The sequence below is a fragment of the Mixophyes fleayi genome, chromosome 3 (genome assembly GCF_038048845.1).
Source record: "Mixophyes fleayi isolate aMixFle1 chromosome 3, aMixFle1.hap1, whole genome shotgun sequence".
NCBI classification, from domain to species: domain Eukaryota; kingdom Metazoa; phylum Chordata; class Amphibia; order Anura; family Limnodynastidae; genus Mixophyes; species Mixophyes fleayi.
In genome coordinates, this window is record NC_134404.1 from 96,456,517 (window position 1) to 96,479,128 (window position 22,612).

Here is a 22,612-nt window from a genome sequence, read left to right on the forward strand (position 1 = left end):
GGTTTAAGAAGATCAAGGAGTTGGTAAAAGGGAAAATAGTCTTGTAGGGCCATAGGTCCACTCACGAATCTTGGCACCAAACTGCTGTTTAGATATCTGTGCCTGCTTGTTTTGTTTTATAACTGAGTGTATAAGATGTTTTCACTGCAGACTGCTTTACCATTACTGTAAGGATATCTAGGAGAGAATGTCTAATTCCCACATCCTACCAAACAGTTTGAACTCATTCGAAGGAAACATTATTATATAAATCAGGGGTGTCCAACCTTTTAGCTTCCCTGGGCCACATTGGAAGACGACGAGTTGGTTTGGGCCGCACATAAGATACACTAACAATAACGATAGCTGATCATCCAAAAAATCATAGAAAACATAGTTAACATATTTATATGAGAAAAAAAGTGATATATATATATATATATATATATATATATATATATATCACTTTTTTTTTTCAAATCCCCCTATACTTACCTTTCAATCGCCATGTTCAAAAAATCCTCTCTAGTTATTATACTATAATCACTTTTTGTATTGTTTCAATGCAATATCTATAAAGTGCATTTAAGCCAGGCATTGTATATCAGGGTGCCCTGACCAGGCCTGCGGTACCTGACATATACATCACTGTGACCCAAATTGTGACCTGTTTTGCTAATTACACCACTATGTTAGTTAAGGGATACAAACTTATAATGGGCCAAAGAGAATAATATATAATGCCCCATTAGTATTACAAGTAGAAGTATGTAGCAGAGAGATAAGGTCCATGATGCTCCAGGACCAGGTGACTTTATTCACTGGTCAGCATCCCTTGAAATAATAAAAAAAATCCCCCTTAACTTACCTTTTAATCGGCTTGTTCTCCTGTCCTCTTCTCTTCTTTTCTCCAATTCTGTGCTGCTGATTGTTCTTCTCACGCGGGTGACTCCTCTGTGCTGCGCTCCGCAATGGATGTTGGGCGCGATGACATTACACCCGACCTTCACTGCGAGCACCGCACGTAGGAGGAGACAAGGGAGGGAGCCGGAGTACCAGCTGACGTGACCGCGTGATCGCAAGGTAAGTATTTTCTTTTCTTTTTTTTTTGCAGGATTTTTTTTTCCATTAACAGCGCTGCCCCCTTGCCACAACCAAAACTCCTTCTGGCCCACATTTACAGGCGTGCTGGGCCGCATACGGCCCGGGGGCCGCGGGTTGGACAACCCTGATATAAATCCTTTATTTATTTTTCAATTTGTATTTATTAGTTTTCACAATAACAAAACTTTTAACATCAATATATCAATATAATTACTATTAATATTATAAATCTAAATAATGTATACATTTTAACATTAAAAATATATTGACATAATATAATAAAATATAAAGACAAACAAAAGGGAAGAACATAAGGAAAGATTGGAGAGGTGGGGATATTCTTATTAAAATTATATACTGAGTATTTATAATAATAGAAATAACTTAGTATCTAATATAAAAAAATCTATATTATATATAATAATTTTTATTTTTAAATGTTATTTTTTATTTATTTATTTTTCTAACATTAAATATTATTATGTGAAAGATTATCTTTGTAAAATGCAGATTCTTTGAATTTTAGCCGTTGAAACGAAGTGTTTTGAAAAGAGTCATAATCCTCATCTAATCCTAATTAATATTTAATCTATAACCAATCCTCCTCTCCTCCAACCATCTCAAAATGGTTTAATACCATTGATTTATTTATGGATATAAATGATATTAATTCTATAAGAAATTAAAATGATGACTCAAATCCTTTATTTATGAAGTGATAACATATTGTGCAGAGCAACTACTGAGGAGTTCATCATACAAAAACAAATGATGTACAAAGACATAAAACAGAGGGTAAAGATGGTCCTGTCCAGATGAATTTACAATTTAAGCTGTTGGGAACAGCTGATAAAACAGGTAACAGAAATAAAATTGTTGGTCGGGGTAAGGGCTACTGTGAGGCAGACGCATTATCACTTCACCTGTATTACAGCAGCCGTTGGCGACTGGTTGACTGGTATATTTGTGTAGCTTCCAGTAGTGTGGTACAATTGTAATGAGGATAGTTGATAGAAGGTTGTGTCATGAAATCAGACTTTGTGGCGGCCTGAGCAGGGCTCTCTGTACCATTTGCGTGCATGTCTGCATTTATTTAGTCTTCCTTATATGTCTCTATTTTAATCATGCCCTATTCTCTCCCCTGTGGTGCTTTACAAATCAACAACAATAATAATATTGCAACCAAGGAGCTCCACTGCCCATTGGTGATCCATTTATCAGAGCGCCCAGAGATGTTGGTACACCGCTAGTCCTGCACGGATTGGGGCATTGGCAATTTAACTCTAGGATATAATTGGGCTTGGAGAAGTTGTTAGGGAGCAGATCAACATTCTTTTGCTGCCCTGTGCTGTAATCTAAGCCTAAGTGTTATGCTCAATCACTGTCTGTTCATAGGGGTTGGGTACCTTATAACGATGCCCCAAACACCGACATGGAAGAGCCCGACATGATTAGACCAAAGGTCATTCTGCATGAAGCTGTACCTCATAATGTTAGTCATTCTGCATGAAGCTGTACCTCATAATGTTAGTCATTCTGTATGAAGCTGTACTTCATGATGTTAGTCATTCTGCATGAAACTGTACATCATGATCTTAGTCATTCTGCATGAAGCTTTACCTCATGATGTTAGTCATTCTGCACAAAGCTGTACCTTATGATGTTAGCCATTCTGCATGAAGCTGTACATCATGATCTTAGTCATTCTGCATGAAGCTGTACCTCATGATGTTAGCCATTCTGCATGAAGCTGTACTTCATGATGTTAGTCAATCTGCATGAAGCTGTACCTCATGATGTTAGTCATTCTGCACGAAGCTGTACCTCATGATGCTAGCCATTCTGCATGAAGCTGTACCTCATGATGTTAGTCATTCTGCATGAAGCTGTACCTCATGATGTTAGTCATTCTGCATGAAGCTGTACCTCATGATGTTAGTCATTCTGTATGAAGCTGTACCTCATAATGTTAGTCATTCTGCATGAAGCTGTACCTCATGATGTTAGTCATTCTGCATGAAGCTGTACCTCATGATGTTAGTCATTCTGCACGAATCTGTACCTCATGATGTTAGTCATTCTGTATGATGCTGTACCTCATGATGTTAGTCATTCTGCATGAAGCTGTATCTCATGATGTTAGTCATTCTGTATGAAGCTGTACCTCATGATGTTAGTCATTCTGCAGGAAGCTGTACCTCATGATGTTAGTCATTCTGCATGAAGCTGTATCTCATGATGTTAGTCATTCTGTATGAAGCTGTACCTCATGATGTTAGTCATTCTGCATGAAGCTGTACCTCATGATGTTAGTCATTCTGTATGAAGCTGTACCTCATGATGTTAGTCATTCTGCATGAAGCTGTACCTCATGATGTTAGTCATTCTGTATGAAGCTGTACCTCATGATGTTAGTCATTCTGTATGAAGCTGTACCTCATGATGTTAGTCATTCTGCATGAAGCTGTACCTCATGATGTTAGTCATTCTGCATGAAGCTGTACCTCATAATGTTAGTCATTCTACATGAAGCTGTACCTCATGATGTTAGTCATTCAGTATGAAGCTGTACCTCATAATTTTAGTCATTCTGCATGAAGCTGTACCTCATGATTTTAGCTATTCTGATGAGTGGAACATTTTTGATCTTCTGTTGGAAGGAGCTATACAGTTTGGGGCACACATAGTTAAATAAAAGCTAGGCACACTCACATGCCTCATATGGGACAACATATGTAAGTGAGGTTGAAGCCATAATTCATCATCATCTATTTATATAGTATCACTAATTCCGCAGCTCTGTACAGAGAACTCGCTCACATCAGTCCCTGCCCCATTGAGGCTTACAGTCTAAATTCCCTAACATACACACACCAAGAAAGACTAAGGTCAATTTAATAGCAGTCAATTAACCTACCAGTATGTTTTTGTAATGTGGGAGGAAACCCACGCAAACACGGGGGGACACAAACTCCACACAGATAAGGCCATGGTCTGGAATCGAACTCATAACCCCAGTGCTGTGAGACAGAAGTACTAACCCCTAAGCCACTGTTCTGTCCAAAGATTATTATAGGGTATGTGTCTACAAACCTGATAAATATACTTATTGCTGTATAACACAATAACCCATCTGTCCAAACACTCATATAATTAGTTGCTTACTTCAGTCAGTCAGACTTACGTTGTGGAAAACTCAAAAACCTAAAACTCAATATGCCTGTAAAAAGTGATGTTACAAAGAATCCATTTGATAATAAAATGATATACAAGATACCATGTTAATCAATGATCATTAGCTAGAACTTTCCTTACTTAGATGACAATTCAACAGCAAAGGAGATACATTTTTCTAGTGTATATACTGTGTTATTTCATACTGTATAGGTTCACCAAAGGCAGACATGATTTTGTGGTGGAAAATCAACCCAATTAGTTTAATTTGTAAAGGACAGTTTTATTATAAAAGGTATAATCTAAAAATATAATAACCAATGTATATTTATATTGGGCCATCAAATGCAGTTATTATGAGCCTGATTCATCTTTGGACCTAAGTCCCATTGCGCGCCTTATCTTGTGTGAAAGTGCTCTGTGCACGCTCAGAAACAGACCTTATGCCAGTGAACGCAAATGCATCCAATTCATATCCGAATGCAAATAACCCTTCCGACTGTCTACGACTGAGTGTAAAGGGGAGGACGCACATAGGTAATGTACAGTAAGGGTGTGCTGAGGTCGGTCACATGCACATTCGTCTGATTCAAGCTCTGGATATCTCTCTAGTACGTGTTTTGTAGCAGTATCACTTCCACCAGCTACAGGGCAGGAGTAAGTAGCGACTCATAGTGATGACTGACGCGTATGTATGCCAGAACATGTGTGTGCAAGTAAGAGAAACTATAAACATGCATTTTATGTACAACACATATTAAGAACATTCTGATTTATATATTTCATTATGTATTTTTATGTATTGTATGTAAAAAAATAATTCATGATAATAGCAGTTTTTTGCATGTGTTCAGATGTGACCTTGTATTGCACAATGTGCTCTGTCTGTCCGCATACGGCAAGTACCTTATAGCCAGAGCAAACTTATACCCGTATTCAAATAGAAATGTTTCTTAAGATCCGCGTGCACTTGAATACGTGCGTACTTGCGTGCACATTATGTCCAATTGTTTTTTAAACGCAAGTTGTGTCCACATTGCATTCGAAGAGGAATCAGGCCCTAGGTCTTTTAAGATGGCTTCTCCTAGATAACAATAAGCACCAGTTTAAATGCCTTGAAATCATTGATTTTCATACTTATTAAACACACATGCTCAGTACATCCTTGACTTTATATGCCAATAACAAAACATTTGTTAGGTATTTGAAAGTACATGAGAACATCTTATACTGTAAATATGTTTCTGGACCATTCAACATCAACTTATATCCAGGTCCTTAAATTGGTTCAAAGTCAGTTCAATTATTTTACACTAAGAGATTTCCTTTCTTTCAATTGTACAATAATGTATGTAAGTGTAAACATGTATGTAACCATGTAATACATGTAAACATGTATGTAATCACCCATTCCTATTTCTATTTTTATTTATCAGGTTCAACTTCCGGGCTTTGCGCTGGACACGAGCCATGATGTTTGCTATTGATGAAATAAATAACCGCAGTGACATACTTCCAAATATAACCCTGGGGTACCAGATTTTTGATACATGCTTCACTATCTCCAAGTCGGTGGAAGCTACTTTGTCATTTCTTACGGGGCAGAATGAAACCCACCCAAACTTCCGATGCAGTGCAGGTGCACCCCTGGCTGCGGTCATTGGAGCCGGAGGATCAGCCTTATCCATTGCCACAGCCAGAATACTGGGGTTGTACTATTTCCCACAGGTACAATGTGGATGTTTAGCTGTATGTTTGTATTTACCCATCTGGCACACTCCTGTTCATCCAGGTGTGGTTGCAGGGACCTGTGTGAGAAAGACATACAGGGCATACTTGCCCCAACTTTACTTTTATACCCTCCCAAGTCAAATATAGGGGATAGGAAGAGGGCATGGTGGGTGTAACCCTCGTGTCACCATGGCCCTGCCTCCTGCTTTGCAAAAGATGCCAAGATTCATGTATCAAGTCACTGATACATGAAGACCATCATTGATTTACACAGTTGCTTCTAGATTCCAATGAAAGCACACAAGGCTCAAAGCAAGTGGTATCTAAACAAAATTGTGAACAGAAATGGCGCTATTAGTAAACAATCCAGATACTATTATAAATGGAATTCAATGTCCATATATTTTCAATTTCTGGTAATTTTCGTATCCTTGGTGTATCCACTCCTCTTTATTCAGTGTGCTCCTCTGTATTCACTCATCAAAGGAATATGTAAAACAAATATAAAACAAACATAGTGCAACCTGTTTTTGCCATATGATTATTAAAGGAATAATACTATCCTTTTAGGCCCGTGTGTAGATATAATAATAAAAACACCTCGTGAAAAAGAAGTATTCCTAAAAATCCCCTTAAGGGTGTACACTTACTAAAACAAATAATTTTTACAGCGGAAAAAGCACAACAGACATCATATTTCCTTGTATGCCCTTGTGATCTAATGATACAATGTAGACACCTCGTGTGAAGAAATGAAAAACAACTCTTCTTTTACCCCTTAAGGGTATACACTCACTAGAACCAAATGATAATCAGGCATGTCACGAAGTATCTAGATCTTCCTTTCTGATCCCGATATAAACCATCCAATTGTACTTGTCCGTTTATAAAAAGAAAAGAGCAATGCTCCATAGTGTAAAATCCTCAGACACTTTATTGTAAACACATAAAAACGAGGCCGTCATAAACAAATGACTCCTCACATGTAATCTTCCTTAAAACAAGCTCCTACAACGAGGATAGGTGGCCTCTTACCCCTTTCCGGAAATTAGTGAGCGTGATGTTATATCACTCAGCATGGAGTGTCCCGGGCGAAACCCCTGCAATAACCGACTTCCAGAGGAGTAGAGTCTTCACACTATCCGAATCCCCGTTGGAGCGTCTGACGTCACTCACTGCCGACGCGTTTCGATTCAGAAATCTTTATCCAGGCATCAGGATAAAAGGATAGTATTATTCCTTTAATAATCATATGGCAAAAACAGGTTGCACTATGTTTGTTTTATATTTGTTTTACATATTCCTTTGATGAGTGAATACAGAGGAGCACACTGAATAAAGAGGAGTGGATACACCAAGGATACGAAAATTACCAGAAATTGAAAATATATGGACATTGAATTCCATTTATAATAGTATCTGGATTGTTTACTAATAGCGCCATTTCTGTTCACAATTTTGTTTAGATTCTATTTTGTATAGGCACGTTGAGGGGATTGTGCACTGTGATTTGAAAGGCTGCAATTGGATAGATTGCGCGGAGTATCTGAATTTTGTATTGTGTTCAAAGCAAGTGGTCCCTGGCTGCTGTGAAGCAGAAGTTTACTCTGGCTAATTGGCCTAGTTAGCCAGAGTGAGGGCGTTATTTGTTAAGCACACAGTTCCTTAGCTTTGCAGAGCAGTGCACAAGTCACAAATAAGACTTAATTTTTCTGAGCGAGACTGAATTGAAGGAGGTATAGAGGGCACATATTTAGGGGCATCCTGTGCCGTACAGAGGAGCATGTGGCCATTTTTACTTTGCAAAAGGAATTGAATTTCGCACCAGCTCTGAGATGGTGGAGATCAGAGGGTATATTCAATAAACTGTGGGTTTGAAAAAGTGCACATGTTGCCTATAGCAACCAATCAGATTCTAGCTGCCTTTTTCTAGAATGTACTAAATAAATGATAACTAGAATCTGATTGGTTGCTATAGGCAACATCTGCACTTTTCAAACCCGCAGTTTAGTAAATATACCCCCAGGACTTGTCCTATACTGTTAATGGGATACTGTCAGCAACTAAATTAAACTAAGGCAAGATTTGACCCCAGTTGCTCTGGCACCAGATAGAGCAATACCAAGTTGACATAGCTTTAAAATAATAAATGTTCAGTCTTTAATTTAAATAGCAAGTCATCTTCAATATTCAATATATACACTATATATACACACACACACACACAGCAGGTTATGCAAAGGACATCAGTATTTAGATTTTGTGTTACCAGTATCACATAAGTAATACAAGCTCATGCCGGTCGCCATATAAGTTGATGCTGACACTCAATCAAACGGAACATACAGATCACAGAATCTAAATGGTAGTGATAAGTCCCAATGCAGATAGAAACTGAAAGGCTCAGCACATTTTCTTGCAGCAAAATGTATTCCCTATTGGATAAATAATTACCAGCAATTAGGTGGACAGGCTTGAAGAAATTATAGGCAACATCTCCACTTTTTCAAACCCGCCGTTTAGTAAATATACCACCTGATGTCCACTTACTCTCATCCTTAATTTAGGTCATAAATGAGACTAAGCCGAGCAGGATTTTAGTAGAAAACCTGAACATATAAATTTAATAAAAGTGATGTTTCTAAAGGTGTAGGAAGATGGATTTGTGATGTTTACACTTTTGCACAGTCTGTCTCTTGAGACTTTTTCAACTCCCTGCAAGTTGAGCGCTGTTTCCCGAGAGAGGAGAGGAGGTGTGCACCTTGTACTGGGCTGAGGAATGCTGAATCTATATGGTCTAGGCTCGCTTATTCGTTTAAGATTGGTTTGTTTAAGGCTGATTAGCTTAGGTCTGGTTTGCAGAATAGATTGGCAGGCAGGTTGTTGGTGTTCAGAAAATGTTTTCTAATTTAATATGAGAACAACCTTGAATTCTGCATGACCTGAGTGTATTTTCAGAGGTGCCACTTCCTATTTTACGAGGATTGCTCCCTGTGATGAAACCAATTTTTTTTATGTGTGATGAGACCAGTTTTGCTATTCTCAGCAAGGTGAACCACAGACCAAATGCTGCTGCTTTTGTAGTATGTTAAGGCGAGCCAGCTCACGCATGACAAGTGGAACAGAAAGCCCAGTAGCTTTCAGTTCCAATTAATGGGAATAAAAAGAGAAACAAATGAATATTATACAGTATATATAATAGAATAAAAAAAAATAGTATTTTAAAATATTTACCTTTCATAAAAAAGCCTTATTAAAATCATTCTGAGATGGCAGCAGCAAAAGCAGGATTGTGGTAGCACATGTACCGTCACTGACTCCATGCCTTTGTCGGAGAAAGCTGGTGGAGGCTACCGCCTGCCACAGCACAGCCGTAGACTTTGATACATAGGGACACCCATTTTCATCCGAGATAGGGCATTTCCATATTTAATAAAAAGGCCTCTTAGTGACAGGGTCCAGGAATGCTGTTCATGGTGTGTGTTGTGTCCCTGATGATGGCGATCTTCCAAGTACATTTACCAATGTGTCCTATAATAATCTGATCGATTTCAATCAAATTATTATTAGGCATTAGAGCCATTTTGAGGCCACAAGCGCTGGACCAATTGCCCAGTAATTTCTGCAGATATTGAGATATTTGCTGGCATAAAGGTTACCTAAGACAGAGATTCTACTACTCACAATAGCTCTAGCACCATCCCTGCACCCTGATCCTTCTGAGTCACTCCCCTAAACTTCAAACAGCCAGAATTCTGTTTTAGAACACAGCTAGGTGGTAGATTACATGTCTCTTTTCTCAGCAGTAGTCCCAGAGTTAGGAAGCATCTTTGACGTTCTTATGGGCTAGAGCTCTTACTTCTTGAAAAGTAAATTTGACTAACATCCATAACTCTGTTCTAAACAACATTTATTTTCCACTTTGATTTCCAGGTGGGTTACGCCTCTTCTTGCTCTGTTCTCAGTGACAAGTTTCAGTTTCCATCCTTTCTACGCACAATACCCAGTGACTTGGCCCAGTCCAAAGGCTTTGCTGATCTAGTCACATATTTTGGCTGGACATGGGTAGGGACCATAGCTGCAGACGATGACTATGGTAAATACGGCATTAAGGTTTTCAAAGAAGAGGTTGAAAAAAATGGTGTTTGTATTGCTTTTTCTGAAACGCTCCCAAGGATCTATAACAAAGAAACGATAGATACTATTGTGAAGACAATACGTGCATCAACAGCCAATGTCATTGTTATCTTTTCCTCAGACATTGATCTTAGTCCATTAATGGAAGCCCTGGCACAAACTAATATCACTGGGAAAACTTATATATCTAGTGAGGCCTGGACAACGTCAGCACTGATAGCTAAGCCTCAGTATTTCTCATTTCTTGGAGGAACCATTGGGTTTGCTATCCGTAGAGCGGTAATACCAGGGTTTGAACAGTTCCTCCTCGACATACACCCAGAACATGGGACTGATGACCTGATCTATGAGTTCTGGGAGGAAGCCTTTAACTGTACCTGGCTCACACAGAAAGCATCTTTTTATACTAATATAAGTATAGAAGCAATAGTCGCAGGGCGGAAAAGAAATATATCTCCTAACCCCTGCACTGGAAGAGAGAACCTTAAAAATATTCAAAATACATATAGGGATGTGTCAGAGCTGCGCATCACATACAGTGTTTATAAGTCTATTTACACCATAGCCACTGCTCTCCATGACTTAGATAAATGTATACCAGGCAGTGGGCCTTTTCCAGGAAACATGTGTGCAAATCTGCTTGATTTTGAACCATGGCAAGTAAGTATTTATTTATCTATTTATATTTCATGTATATTAGGAGTTGGATGGTTTTCAAGGTTTTATAATACAAATGTAGTGTAGAATGATACATTATTATTATACATCTATGGAACCATATGTAAGTTCAACATAATTGTGCAGAAATTTGCCTGTTGCTCACTACCCACCTAAAATGGCATTGTGTGCTCCTTAGTACAGCGTGCATGTGCGGCTACCATGAAGCTGCATTAAAGTCATGTCTATATACTACCTATCTTTGTCCCATTGCACATCAAATTAAAGTCTTGTATTTTAAATAAATAATTCTCTTATTTCAGGATACTGATGCATTTGAATAACAAAATAAAAATGGGAATTGCTTTGCAGTAGTGGACATTGAAAGAGAATCATGTTGTAGTATGTATGGATTGGAAGAAACTTCATTTAAAATGAGTGTATATATAAGCCCTGGGAATAAGTCAGCTCTTGCACACAGTAAATAAGTAATACACCACAGTTGTGTGGGTGCATTTAAAGTAATGCCAAGAAGATAATCCTTCACTCCCTTCATTTTAAGAGCAGAAAATGCTCAGGCCATTAGCATCCTTGTTGGAATCTGAAACAATAAAACAGGCCTTGGGTAATTTCAATGCTCTCATGGGAAGCGGTCTAAAGTCTTTTTAGACCATTTGTAGAAATGGAGCACAGTTTATTGCAGTGAACAGCACTTGGCACAGAACGCAATTTGCAATCGCAAGCTCACAGATAACTTGTCATTGATCTGCCACACTACAGTAGAGATGTATATAAACCCCAAATTCTCCCAAATTTAGAGGTTAGCCATTGTCTATTCCCAAATTTTAGGGCAACAACTGACTGCGCTTTTCAGTTACAATTCCACTGGCAGCACTGAACACAATTTCTGACAACAGATGAGTAACAAAGTGTTCCAATGCCACCAATTACAATACATAAAACTACCGCATTTTGCGACTCTCAGTGAGGTCTAATTATGACCCACCGTAAAATTGGCACATAAATCATCAATCCTTATCGAGGCATTTCGCAGTAATAAGGAATGAAGTTTCAGGTCCATTTATCAAAACTCATGTCAGGACAGCGCATCCAATAAGAGTCTGTCCTGGCGATGACTCGGTTTCACTTACAACTCCAAGTTCTGACCATAGATTGCGCATGCGCTGAGCCAGATTAGTAAGATAATGGAGGGGAGGAGCACAATGCCTGCCGGAGAGAGATCCAAAGATCCCTCTCTTGTGATGTACTCCCTGTAGGATAAAATGGCCAACACCATCTGAAGGTGGCATTAGCTGTCGGCGTCAAGCTCAGAAAAGCTAAGCTTTTTGAATCTTGGTAAATAGGTCCAGACCGCAGTCATATAGAATTATGGGGACTCCGGCATTGTGTGGTAGATTGTCTAATGCAGCAGATATCATCATTTGCACTGTGATTGTTTTGATCCTGCAGTGGGTGTTGTTAATTTTATAAAATGTGCATTTTATTTAGCCAATGGAGAATCTCTCTCAACAGGATAGCATACATTTTACACTTAGGGGTATATTTACTAAACGGCGGGTTTGAAAAAGTGGAGGTGTTGCCTATAGCAACCAATCAGATTCTAGTTATCATTTATTTAGTGCATTCTACAGAGTGACAGCTAGAATCTGATTGGTTGTTATAGGCAACATCTCCATTTTTTCAAACCCGCAGTTTAGTAAATCTAGCCCTTAATCTTCACCTGTGACTTATTTTATGAGTTATGTCAGTAAGAGATACTGTAATATTGTTTCTTTCTCTCCTTTATTAAAACTTGTCGCTTCAGAATAATGATTTCAAATAATCATCTGCACATTATTATCCTTAATTAATATAGCACCAACATACGTGAGTATACCCCATAGCGAATATCCTACAATCCTTTTTATGTGTATAAACACCTGCAAACACCCCATCTTGCTGCATAACCCAGCACAAAAACAGAATCATGGGTCCGTATGGAAATGTGCATGATGGAAAGAGATAAACAACACCTTAACTTGGGACTGTCTTTATTACATGTGCACCTATGGTACATTTTATTATTTTATTACATTGGAACAATTGTTCCTATAAATGCAATTTCTCATGTAAAGCTAGAAGATGCCACTGGCGCCCCATTGAAAGTATAGGCTGAGGATAAACGTGGTATCTGTATGCCTAGACAGCATTCAATAAAGAATGGCCAAAACCTGGTGGAAAAAATTATTTTTGGCATTCAGGCGCAGTGTGCCCAAAGTCTTCCAGCTGCTTTGAAACTAATTGTTAGCATTCTGATATCCCCAGCAGCCATAGATTGTTTATGCACACTGGGGACTTTTGGAGCAAACAACTAGCACACCTATGGCCGCCAGTGTCCTTTGTGGAACCTGTAGTACCACAATAGCTTAAATACAGGAGAAAAAAAAAAAGAAGAAGCACACACAGGGTTAAAATAAATGTTGTTGAAATACACTTGGCAACTCGGGTGTAAGTTTGGGCACATACACAGTGCTTCACAACATGTTTTTACATGGCGCCATTAAGGGCAACTGTAAATCTGGTACTATGTGTCTGTGTGTCCACATCTGCCCACGTAAGTGGTTCTCAAACAGAAAAGCTATTTGCCCTCAAGATTGAAAGCCATCAGCATGTGATATAGCCATAGGTGCCAGGACAGTGCTGACCCTAGGAAGAAGGAAGATTTCTTTTTAACTTACAGGTACCATTAGATACAATCTAAAGATGAACTTAACAAGACTGGAGGTTCTATTTGCAAAAATGAGTCTTCGGGCCTATTAAGTGCAGTTATGTTATAAAAAAATCCAATAACAGCAAAAAATCTAATATAAACTGTGTTCTACATGTCACACTCAGGGGACTATTTATTATTGAGTGATAAGCCTTAACGCAGGATTATTTTTCTCTTTATTTTCTCATTTTTTTCAATTTATTAAAGGGTTATTTCTCCAGTGCTAACCATGTTTTTCGCTGAGTATCTTCGACCCAGCGATAGAAAATCTATGCAGCCCGGTGGCTCAATGGTTAGCATGTCTGTCTCCCAGTGCTGGAGCCATGACTTCCATTCCTGATAGCTCATGCCTTATCTGTGTTCTCCCTGTGTTTGCGTGGGTTTCCTCCGGGTGCTCCAGTTTTCTCCCACACTCCAAAAACATACTAGTGGGTTAATTGGCTGCTGGCAAAATGAACCCTAGTGTGTGCGTGTGTGTCTGTGTGCGTGTGTGTGTGTGTGTTAGAGGATTTAGACTTTAAGCTACAATGGGGCAGGGACTGATGTGAGTGACTACTAGTTTCTGCATAGGGGCGGCATGGCACTATATAAATAAATGATGATGACCTTATAACATGCAATTAATTAGAAAAACTCACCGGGGCAGTTGAGCAATGCTCAGCTCCCTGGTGATACTGGATGACAGCAGTGAGAGGAGTCTTACTGCTTGCCAAGCTATTCCTGGAACCCTGTGCAGATCTTGAACAGAACAACTGGAACTAGAAGTCTGGAATTGGGCTTCCAGTTCCAGATTCTGCAAAAAAAAAAAAAAAAAAAAAAGTTTAAAAATAAAATAAAAATAATTCAATTTTTTTTTTTAATTTCATTTGAGCACCCCCTGCTCAGGTGGCGTTAGCTATCAGAGGATAGCAGCATTACATGCACTCTTGTACAGCTGCCGAACATGTTAAATAGGGTTTTGTTTGCTTATCATGGGGAAGCATCGCAGGGGTCCCCCAACTGTGCCTATCTGCCTCTAGGGCTAATAATTATCTAACTGGCTGACTAGGCTGCAGACTAGGGCGCATATTGACGCATAATAGCCTGACCTGGAAGGCTGAGTTAAATAAGGAAAATCCCTGAGTCCTATGAAAAATCCCCTTTAATAAATAGACCCCATAGAGGAAAATTCAGTTCCACCCGAAGTCCCTCCTCGTTAACCGCATTACCGTTATTACGGTAATAGTAACCCGGCTCTCTGCTCGCAGCTCAGGGAGCAAAAAGCCAGCAAATTACGAGCACTATTACCGTAACGCGGCAATTGAATTCCCCCTTAGTGTTAGAGAACAGAGATAAGAAGAAAAATTTTCCCCAAAGCATCCAACATCTAAAGTAAAAACCGTATTCCATGTTACCAATTACAAAAGAGCTATTCACTACATAACTGTTACAAAGTAACGCATTAAAAACCATCAAATACTGGAGTAATCTGACATAGGGAATAATCAAAAATCATATTCTAAACCTCACTACAACTTCTTAGTGTTATAGATTGCAGCAGTATATAAACAATATCTTCGCTCACATAAAAGCTGGAAGGGCTGCCACAGAGTTGATCATAATTTATAATTTATTTATACAAGATATAAATAAATTACTATTGCAGCGTCAGGCATATTGGAATTACACTTTACAAACATCAAGACTGCAGGCTGCTCCTGGGCTTCTAAGATCTCTGACAAGCCCTGAGAACAGGGGAGGGCTGGCAATTTTTAGCCTGGGGGGCAAGACTCGGCTCAGCAGCCTATTTTAAAAGAAAAAACTACAGGTGGCCCATTGACCAAGCCCAAATACGCCCACTATGGGAACGGCCCGGGGGGCATTTGCCAACCTGCCCCTGCCTGAGAATATGAGCCTGGTAAGTTTCCATTCATAGCAATATAAATAATACATATACATTAAGTCAGCTCCGCACAGCTCCAGGGGCATAATGGCATCTCGGGCATGTAATCGGTGGGCACAGCCATTGCTGGGGCATGTATGTATCCTGCAGCACACAGAGGGGCATATTTATGTTGTGACTATTCATTAAAAATCTTCATTAGGAGCAGCAGTCATGATTCCTACGTAGACCTGTCTCCTATGTCCTCAATGGTGACTATCGCAAAGTGCCCACATTTGCGATAGTGACCGGAGGGGAGAGCAGGTAAGTTGTGGTTAGGGATCCGAAGATCCCTCTACCGCAATGCTCTCCCCATAGGCTTCAATGGCTAACACCAGCTTCAGCTGGAGCCAGCCATCAGCTACAAGTACTGTATATTTACTTCTCTGCACTTTGCTGTCATTTTTGTACAACAGCAATTTTAAGAAATGACAGCAAATTGCAGAGAAGCGGCGGTTTGTCGGAACCACTGCTTAGTAAATATGCCCCTTAATGATGTTTATGAGTGTGTGACATGACCGAATTACCATGATTATTTACTTTGTCCCATTCTGGCTATCTGGTTTCTGCACTAGAGATTCCACACCTGTATATATAAACAAAGACTCACTTGGAACATACTTACATTGGCATACATACTTGCACACAAACTCTCAAGAACAGGCAAAGTGCTTTACTTTAGTTTAATAATGTCACATAAGGCAATGAAGGGTCACTTTTGCTAGTGTAACATAAAAGTAGCACTTCTATATCCTGGAAATAACCAAACATACATAAATGAATAAGACAAATTCTGTTTTGTTGTTTATATGGTCTCTTTGCATTCTTCAACAGCTAATGTACTATTTGAAGAATGCCAAATTCACAGTTTTTACAAATGAATCTATGAAATTTGATGAACAAGGAGATGTAGATGGCTATTATGATATTTTAAACTGGCAGTGGCAGAGTAACAACACCCTATCTTTTGTAAAGATCGGACATTATAAAACAAATGGTGGCGGAGCAAGTTATGAGCTTAAGATAGACAATAGTTCAATATTCTGGAATACCCCAAACTCACTGGTAAGTACTCTATACATGGAATGCAATATTTTCTAGGCCATGGGCCTGTATATTTGGGGTAATACGGAGTGCTGATTCATCTTCTGGTGTAATCTGAAGGCAACTTGCATTTATAAAGCAACTTGTATCTTGTACGCACGTACAACCGTAACCAACTTCAAGATACATTTCCATTTGAATCTAGGTATAAGTCCGCTCTGCTTAAGCGTTACCTGCTGTATGTAGATAGACAGAATAAAGTGCATGCGAATATGCAATATAAAGTCCCTTCAAAAATATTTTATAAAACAAATGAACAACTCTTAAAATTATAATTACAAAAATGTGTAATTTTTTTTTACATTTAATATATAAATCAAACATGTTCTTATACAATCTGTCTTCATATTTTCTCTTACTTGCAAACATATGTTCTGTGCTATCTATCTGGCACACATAAGTGTAGTTCTTAAGACAAAGATAATGCCATGACAGTCATCGCTGTCAGTCGACACTTACACCTATCCTGTAGCTGGTGCACATGATACGGCTAAAAGGCACATACTTAAGAGATACCCAGAACTTGAATCAGGCGTCTACATTGGCACACCCCAGGCACGCCATTACTGCACATTGCCTACGTTCATCCCCCCTTCCTTCCCCCGGTCCGCTTTATAAACCATAGGCAGTTGTAAGTGTCCTTTGCGTGCAGGCATGAATTCAATGCCATTGCGTTCATTGGAGGAAGTCCTGTTCTGGTGCATGTACATAAGCCAATCAAATGTTCTTACCTCCAAAGATGAATCAGGCCCTGTATGTGTAATAATATTGATAACACATAATTATGTACAGCAATACTGATGTCTCATTCTTGGCTTTTACTCTAGCCTCCAAAGTCTGTATGCAGCAATAGCTGTGTTCCAGGTACAAGGAAAGGTATCAGGCAAGGAGAACCGGTGTGCTGCTTTGACTGCATTGCATGTGCGGATGGAGAAATTACTAATGAAACAGGTAAAAAAAAAATGTTCCTGCATCTCAATATTGTAATACTGTATATCAATATTCTTTGTTTATCAATGTACTAAATTTGTAATTATTGGGTATGATTGTCCTGATCACTAATTCTACCATGATCCACAAATATTATGCCTGCATTCCATTTTTTCTGTTTTATAGATGTTTGCAGCACAATACCAATTAGACTATCCATAATGCCACTAATTATTCAGAAAAGACAGATGGGCAGTAATAATGTCCATTCCCTATCACTCTTATGTATCCCAGTGACTCCATCTATCTTTTTTATTCATTCCTTCTGCTTGCGGAAAACCAGATTTCCACTCTAAACGCTATTAAAAAGCTTGTCTAATTGATGTTATGCCAATCTGATATCTGACATTCTCTGAAAAAATTCAAGCCAAGAATGTCCAGGTCCATGGTGCATGATCCATGATCCACCGAGACACACCCAAATCCACTTAGCCATACCCAAATTTTTTATATAACACCCTAATTTGTTAAATTCCTACATTTCCTGGCCATAGAAATTCTGGACTTGCTATCATTCTAATGCTCAATGAGCCGAACGACCTTGGCATGTAATAACACTTATTCATTCCACCTAACAGTATTGGATACAAAATTACAGCAAAATTATTGAAAATTCTGATCCTCTCAGTCGTGCGTCTCATTCTCTGAGACCACATTCCAAATCTGATGGTCCAGATACTTTTATCCATGGGACTGTTGGTTGGGCATGCCTTAGTTAATTAGATAAAAAATGTGTATAACAGTAAACCAAGTCTGTCTTTTGGATATTTAATGTGTTTAGGCTGCACTCTCAAATTTAAATGTTTCATTATCTTATTTTGGAAATGTAGATTAATTAGTTAAAGAATAATATATGTTCAGCCGGCCACATACAGCCCTAACTTGCAGTTCAGTTTTGTTGATGAGGGACAGGATCATTGACCAATTTTTGCTTCACCTGTGGGTGGCTAAATTGGTCACGATCCAGCTATTCTTATACATGCCAGGGAATAATCCACAATATTGGTTGTTTTTCAGATGCAAGAGAATGTATATCGTGCCACTCAGACTTTTGGTCTAATACATACAGGAACGAATGCGTGCTGAAGGAAGTAGAGTTCCTTGCCACAGATGAGGCTTTGGGAATAACACTGATATTCCTGGCTGTCTTTGGGGCTTCCTTGGTTATTGCCTTCACAATTGTCTACATAATGTATAGGGAAACAGCATTAGTCAAGGCAAATAACCGCAGTTTGAGTTTTCTTATTCAGCTATCACTGGTATGTACTTTCATGACATCAATCCTTTTTGTCGGGAAACCAGAGCCATGGTCATGTATGGCCCGACAAACTACCCTAGCCTTGGGATTTTCTCTATGTCTTTCCTGTATACTTGGTAAGACCATTGTTTTGATGTTATCGAAGAGAGCTGCTAAATCAAAGATGGCCGATAAAACCAAACAGATAGTTATGAAACCTTTGTATCAAATCATCGTTGCTGTAGTTGGCTTAACAATCGAAGTTGGGATATGTACAACCTATCTGATTTTGAAGCCTCCTTGGGTTTACAAAAACATGGAGTCCCAAAATATAAAGATAATTCTTGAGTGTAACGAAGGTTCCATTGAACTTTTGTGCTCTATGTTTGGGTTTGACGTCTTCCTTGCCATATTATGCTTTATAACAGCCTTTATAGCCCGGAAACTGCCAGACAATTTCAACGAGGCTAAATTTATCACCTTTGGCATGCTGGTCTTCTTCATTGTTTGGATATCTTTTGTTCCAGCTTACTTGAGCACAAGAGGGAAATTCAAAGTAGCTGTTGAAATATTTGCCATTTTGGCTTCAAGTTTTGGTTTGCTTGGCTGCATTTACGTCCCTAAAGGATATATAATTCTAATAAAGCCAGAAAGAAACACAGAAGAAATCGTTGGTGGAAAAGCTGCCACTAATGATAAAAGTGCCCCAGCAACATCGGCCTCTATTTCTAGCGAGATTAACAGTACAACGGTATCCACAGTTGTGCTTGACGATTAAGTCGGTAGTACATCTATCTGTATAGTTCAAATCAATGCTATGGGGTATATTTTCTAAACTGCGGGTTTGAAAAAAGTGGAGATGTTGCCTATAGCAACCAATCAGATTCTAGGTGTCATTTTGTAGAATGTACTAAATAAATGATAACTAGGGGCCTGATTCATTAAGGATCTTAACTTAAGAAACTTCTTATTTAAGTCTCCTGGACAAAACCATGTTACAATGCAAGGGGTGCAAATTAGTTTTCTGTTTTGCACATAAGTTAAATACTGACTGTTTTTTCATGTAGCAGACAAATACTTGATAGCTTATTTGTACACTGAAATTTAAAGTTGATATGTGTGTGCTACATGAAAAAACAGTCAGTATTTAACCTATGTGCAAAACAGAATACTAATTTGCACCCCTTGCATTGTAACATGGTTTTGTCCAGGAGACTTAAATAAAAAGTTTCTTAAGTTAAGATCCTTAATGAATCAGGTTCTAGAATCTGATTGGTTGCTATAGGCAACATCTCACTTTTTCAAACCCGCAGTTTAGTAAATATAAACCTATGTCTTTTTAATGAAGATGCCTAAATAAAACATTAAGAGAAAAAAAAAGTTTTGTAATTCTAATGGGAAATTGTGCTTTTCAGAAATGCTTTCTTTCATTCAGATCTTTTTGAGATAAAGCTTAAGTATATATTTTAAAGATAAAAGAAATGGAAAACGGATGTAAAAAATGCCAGCTTCTTGTATCACACATACTTTTTAAATAATATTCTGTTAAATATATAGTTACATTCAGCAATCAAGTTATATAAAAGAACTAAGAAGTGTTTGCTACTTATACATCATTTTATTAACTGTAATATGACTGTACTAGAGTGTGCACATGTTCCAAATTTGCTTGCATTAATGATGAGGGGTATGTGGGTAGGATGGGAGATGGTTAGAATATCTTGTCACTGCTGCAAGTAGGGGGGAAGAACAAGTGTTCACTTAAAGAGCAGAGTAATTATTAATCTACTGTACCAACGGCTCAGTATACATTTGAGCCTGATCACATCCACAATCCCCCTTTTCTCTGTCATCATAGTTTTTTTCTACTGTTGTAATCTATTTAGTTTTATTTTTTAACTTTTAGCTGATCCAGGGCCAGGAGCCAATTGGTATCAGGCAGGGTTGCATTGTGTTTTAAATTATAATTATTCATACATTTTTATGGTTGCAAACAACCAATTCCACATGCAAGCTAGGCTGTGTACATTACACGTCTCCTTATTTTATTCCCTTGAATGTAGATCCAATTCATAGTATATAAGTTGTGAGCATATGGGCGGCACAATGGCACAGTAGTTAGCATTGCTGCCTCATAGTACTAGGAACATGGGTCTGCTTCCAACCAGCGTCCTCTCTGTTTGGAATTTGTTTGTTCTCCTGATGTTTGAGTGTATTTCCTCCAGTTTTCTCCCACACTTTGACTAAAGTGTCAGTGTGATATGGAATATAAATGTTAAGCTCCACTGGGGCAGAGCCTGATGTGAGTAATTATATATTCCCTGCAATGTCCTGTGTAATATGTAAGTGCTATATAAATTGCTGTTAATAAATACATGGCTCACAGTTAGAACAAAGAGTTCTTATTATATTCTTTACACAAGAATTAAGTGCCAGTGGTATGGGATGCACCGTGACTGGCTTAATTATAATTCTATTGATCTGTAACTGGAGGGGATACCTTGGAATTTCTGGACCTGAATATATGGATAACTGAAATATGTTGCAAGAAAATATTGACCTATTCCCTTTTGCCGTCAACTAGTAACAAACCTCGTAATGTTATCCATAGTGGGCCTATTAAGGCACACATTCTCAGTGTAACGTGCGTCTGCTTAAAAGCATATGTAAATCAGCTCTGCGCATTGAATTCAACAAGGAATGGACCTGAAGATACTTGCACTGGTGTATTCGGGGGCAGGCTGCTGTGTTCTACTATACAAGACTCTGCAGGATACGTCCAATGCCTATGTGGAATTTATATTCGCAAAAGAATACACAAAGCATTAATGACAAAACAGTTAAAAACAAAAAATATTATTTTTTTATCATTATTTTTAATGTCTACTGAACATAAAATACATCTTTACAGTTGCTCCTGATTGCAAACACGTTATAGCATGCACGGGAGATTGTCATTACTAGTACTCAGGATTTAGACTAGCCCTGTAGCTGGAGCAAGAGACACAGCAGAAAAACAAGTAATTTTGAGATGCCCAGAGCTTAATTTGGATGTGACTGTGTGAGCTTGGGTTTGGCACGTCCTTACTGTACAATTAATACACCCCTTCCTCGCCTTGTACACTCCAAATAAACATAGGCAGTGGTAGGTCCTTTGCAAACGTAGATGCAGTAAATATTGCTGCATTCACTAGAGTATGTCCCGGTTCTGGGCAGATACGTGCTTTGATGAATCAGGCTCAGTATCTCAATATATGGTGAAACTGCTGTACGATAAATCTTTTTTTTTTTTTTTAACTCTTTTTTAAGCTTTTTATTGAACTTTTTAGAAAAGCATATTACAAACATAGCAGTGGTTGCAGAGTACATACAGTAGATCAGTTATATTGAACAATCCACACTGCTTAGATAAACAATCAAACAAGTAAATAAAAATGAGAAAAAATATTGGTACAGCAACAACACATCTTATGACCCAGTGCACATAAGCCGAAGACAGCAAAGAGAACAGACAAGAAAAACAGACGGATAGAGGGGCGGACAAGACAAGATAAGAGACTATCCGGTTATAGAAAGTGTACCAGTGGGTCTAGCCCAAGTACCCAACTTAACTCAAAACCATTCCACAGTACTCACGGATCAAAGATTGAACTATGATTCGTAAAGTACTCATACCATATAAACCACTTAACATACGATAAATCTTTTTAATGAACAAGTAAATTATTTGACACAGACCCACTGAAAAGGACTTATGCTCGCAAGAAATGAAAAGAAATCCTTAGCCGAGCTAAGGTAGGCCCAGTCA

At 38.5% G+C, this 22,612-nt stretch overlaps 1 protein-coding gene across 1 annotated transcript in view; it reads left to right on the forward strand.

Annotated features, from left to right (window-relative positions):
• The window catches only part of LOC142142506 (vomeronasal type-2 receptor 1-like), a 43,804-nt gene extending 24,102 nt beyond the window's left edge, over positions 1 to 19,702 (forward strand). The window contains exons 2-6 of the mRNA XM_075200391.1: positions 5,694 to 5,985; positions 9,922 to 10,785; positions 16,308 to 16,538; positions 17,405 to 17,528; positions 18,585 to 19,702. Coding sequence (XP_075056492.1) covers positions 5,694 to 5,985; positions 9,922 to 10,785; positions 16,308 to 16,538; positions 17,405 to 17,528; positions 18,585 to 19,582 — 2,509 coding nt within the window. The 3' untranslated portion in view covers positions 19,583 to 19,702. The remainder of the gene's footprint in view (positions 1 to 5,693; positions 5,986 to 9,921; positions 10,786 to 16,307; positions 16,539 to 17,404; positions 17,529 to 18,584) is intronic.
• The last annotated feature ends 2,910 nt before the right edge of the window (positions 19,703 to 22,612 follow it).